The following is a 3,872-nucleotide window of genomic DNA, read 5'->3' on the forward strand; positions in this document are numbered from 1 at the left end:
TTTTATATTTTGATTCATTTGCATTCACTACTAAAAAACTGTGTTTTACCGACGGATTTTAGCGACGGATTCAAAATCCGTCGCTAATTTTTTTTTACCGACGGATTTAGCGACGGATTTGAAATCCGTCGCTAAATTGTCATTTAAATTGGCGGGAATGTTCCCGCCAACTTTAGCGACGGAAAATCCGTCGCTAAAGTTGGCGGGAACACTCCCGCCAATTATTTTGATGTATTTAGCGACGGATTTCAAATCCGTCGCAAAATCTGTTTTTAGCGACGGATTTTAGCGACGGATTTAAATCCGTCGCTAATTACCGACGGATTTTAGCGACGGATTTAAATCCGTCACTAATTACCAAAAAATAAAAAAAATCGTAAAAAAATTATTAAATTAAATAAATTTTTTATCAAAAAATTATTTAGAAAAATAATTATTAAAGAAAAAATAATTATTATTTTTTTAATTATATATAATATTATTTAAATATAACATAAATATATATATTAAAAATATTGTTATTTATTTATTCATTAATAATTATTTAAAATAACTATTAATTATAAAAAATAATTATATTAAAATGTGGGAGGAAGTATTTGTCATTTTTAGTTACATTTAAATATAAAAATACATATATATATAACAAGAAGCTGAGCTGGTTCAGGTGGAGATACGCGCGGGAGAACTTCAAAGTTAAAGAGCAATGAGTGGGAGCAGTGGGAGGGATGGGTGACCTACTGGGAAGTTTGTAAAAATTGCGAGTGGGTGATGGAGGCAACGGATGGGTAACCGAGGGCGACGGGGGACGGGTGGGGGACGGAGGTTGACGGAGTGTGACGGGTGTGTGACCGATTAAATAATAATAATTTATTTTACGATTTAATTTTTTTTTATTTTTTGGTAATTAGTGACGGATTTAAATCCGTCGCTAAAATCCGTCGGTAATTAGCGACGGATTTAAATCCGTCGCTAAAATCCGTCGGCAATTTCTGAAAAATCCGTCGCCAAATTTTTTGGTCCGTCGCCAAAAAATTAGCGACGAGGATTTTGCCGACGGATTGAATCCGTCGGGAAATCCGTCGGGAAATGTTTTCCCGACGGATTTCATGCTTTTAGCGACGGAAAAATCCGTCGCTAAAAGCAAACATTTTAGTAGTGATTTACTTTTTTAAATTACCATTTAAATAAATGATAAAATTATTTATCCCTTAAATAAAATTTATCATCAACTATAAGTTATAAAAAATATTCATCTAATATGTCTAATCATTTACTGGTATACATTTCGTATATTGTGTACACCTTATATATTATGTATATATATTTGTATAATTTTCTTATATTATTAGTTTTTTGAATTTATATATAAATTCATAGCACATGCCGCAGCATTAAATTGAAAGAAACAATAAATGATCGAGAGTAGCGGAACTAATTGATGAAGGTAGAGTTGACATAATTTTATTTTATTCTAGAGTTTATTTCACTTGCAAATAAATTTATTTAAAATAAATTCATTCAACATAAATATATTTAATTTTATAAAACTAAAATAAATCAAATACTATTCAATGAATCTATATCTAATCTATACTATACATAAAAGCACGTATAGAGGGAAGAGGTACATTTACATTAATGCCCTTTTCGCTTTATAAAATATAATTATTAATTACAAATTATTAATAAAATTAGAATACTAACTAAAATAAATTACTATGTTAAGATAATTATCAAAGTTAGAATATCAACTAAAATAAACTATTATGTTAAGATAATTGTTTAGAGTATTAATTAAAATAGACTACTTTAAATATTTAATAATTATTTTTAAATCATATGAAATTCTAAATAAATTAAACTACTTCCGATAAATTGCTATTTTAATTATTATTTGATATTTTCTATTTAAATTTTCTATTTAAATTTTCTATAATTATAAAATTTGATTATCAATTAAAAATATTAAATTATTATTAATCATCTAAAATATTAAATAAGATAAATTATTTCTAATCAACTACTATTTTAAATATTATTTTTTAATTTGACGAGTGACATTAGTCATAAAGCAAAACTGGTTTTATAAAAAGAGCATTAAAGTGGGACACAAATGCTACGTTACTGATAGAGTGATAGAAAACAAAGGAACTCAAACAAAAAAAGATTTGCATAAATTTGTACCTAGACAAGAACAAACAAAGAAACTAAACTAAAAACTAAAAATAAGATTTGTATTTCTATGGAATGCCAAGATAAGTGTTGCATTTGCCATTCACAAAATCAGAAAGCATGAATCTCCTCTGAAACATGTAGCAAGCCTCGCTTTCCACGAACACACTGCAACAATCGAACAGCAAATAATTGTCTTCATAAATCATTCTCATGCATGGACCCAAATTCAGATTAGCCGCCATGCAGGTGTCGTAGTTAACCATAAAATAATTATGATTACCGGACGGTGGTGGCTGTGTTGATGGTGGGATCGGCTGAGATGGTGAACCTGGATCAACGCTCGGTGGTTTCTGTGGCGCGCATTTGCACTTATCAGCCGGTGGTGGCTTTTTAGGGTTTTGTGGTGCAGCTGGTGGTGGATTCTTAGGGTTTTGTGGTACAGCTGGTGGTGGGTTCTTAGGTTTTTGTGGTGCATCTGGTGGTGTTGGTGGGTTTTTATGGGACGGTGGTGGATTCGCCGGCGGCGGTTTATGTTCTGGTGGTGGTGAATGATCAGTATCAGGAACACAAATGCAATTGCATTGTGTATTACCACCTCCAGCATCAAAATACCTTTTTTCTTCATGAGATCCGCGAGCACACTCAACATGACAATAGCAACTACTTTGAGCTTTAACAAAAACAAGCATTAGCATCATTACGATGCATAACACTGAATCACTCTTCATTTTCATTTCTCTGGACTCGGTATTTTTCTTCTTCTGAAAATGAAAAGCTATGTGCACGCGGCTCAGCTTTTATAGATAAACAAGGTTCCTAATATTATGCAAAAAGATTTGTAATCAAATTGAAACTCTAGCTACTTGGCATCAATTTAGTTATTCTAAACTTCTGATACTTGTATATTATCGTATCTCAATCGATAAATACGAGTGTTTATTCTTATCTTATAGTCATTCTCAAGTCTCAACCACTTAAAATAAAGTTTCAATGACCATTATATGCTTCCATTTCGTACTCTTGACACTGATTACATATAGATTCATGGGAGAATATTCCTCTTTTACCCTATTCCTTTGCTGATAAGTAGTCATCTTTCCACAATTAATTTTTTTTTTCTTAATAAATTAGTTTTACCTTCAATGCGAAGTGTAAAAAAAAAATTACAATTAATTACTATGATATTATTCTATTAATTTGATAGTTTTTTAACTGTATATTTTAGAATTTTTTATATACAATTGTTGTTTCTTTTTTTATATAACAATAAGCATTATGTTAAGAAAAATTGTTAAAATTTTAATATCGTTAATGAAGAAGATGATCAGTACAATATGAAAAAAAACAAGAAATTTTGTAGAGTGTATTATGAATAAGAATAATTAACGAAAACAAGAAGATAAGAAATCAATCACGCATAAGAAATCAACAATTCAACGAGGTTCAGCAAATCGCTTATGTTCTCGGAGCAGCCGCATAGAGTTTCGCTCATATCAAATCGACGATTACAAAAAATTAAAAGTTAACAGTGTTTATATATTAAAATTTTAGTCTAGCTAGAAGCAATATTTACATGTTTGTTTATTTTTTTTATCCAATGAGAATATAGTTTCGTTACCACTAACATACCAAAATATCAAAAAACCAAGTCATACTCGGAATAGGTCAAAAACCCCGCTAACAACGTCCGGACA

At 30.3% G+C, this 3,872-nt stretch overlaps 1 protein-coding gene across 1 annotated transcript; it reads right to left on the reverse strand.

The window, feature by feature from the left end:
- Positions 1-2,243: 2,243 nt before the first annotated feature.
- On the reverse strand, positions 2,244-3,272 carry LOC130015227 (sulfated surface glycoprotein 185-like). The gene is made up of 2 exons (XM_056104962.1): positions 3,174-3,272; positions 2,244-2,972 (listed from the first exon to the last, which is right to left on the reverse strand). Exons 1-2 carry the CDS (start codon positions 3,270-3,272, stop codon positions 2,244-2,246), a joined length of 828 nt encoding a protein of 275 aa, XP_055960937.1.
- Between the last annotated feature and the right edge of the window lie 600 nt (positions 3,273-3,872).

Source organism: Mercurialis annua, linkage group LG1-X, assembly GCF_937616625.2.
Source record: "Mercurialis annua linkage group LG1-X, ddMerAnnu1.2, whole genome shotgun sequence".
Classification (NCBI taxonomy): domain Eukaryota; kingdom Viridiplantae; phylum Streptophyta; class Magnoliopsida; order Malpighiales; family Euphorbiaceae; genus Mercurialis; species Mercurialis annua.

Bases quoted from the DNA above. Each gene is read 5' to 3' on its own strand.
- LOC130015227 (XM_056104962.1), bottom strand. From the start codon at position 3,272: ATGACTACTTATCAGCAAAGGAATAGGGTAAAAGAGGAATATTCTCCC. The intron at 2,973-3,173 runs GTCATTGAAACT...TATCTATAAAAG, and splicing joins CGAAATGGAAGCATATAATG to CTGAGCCGCGTGCACATAGC.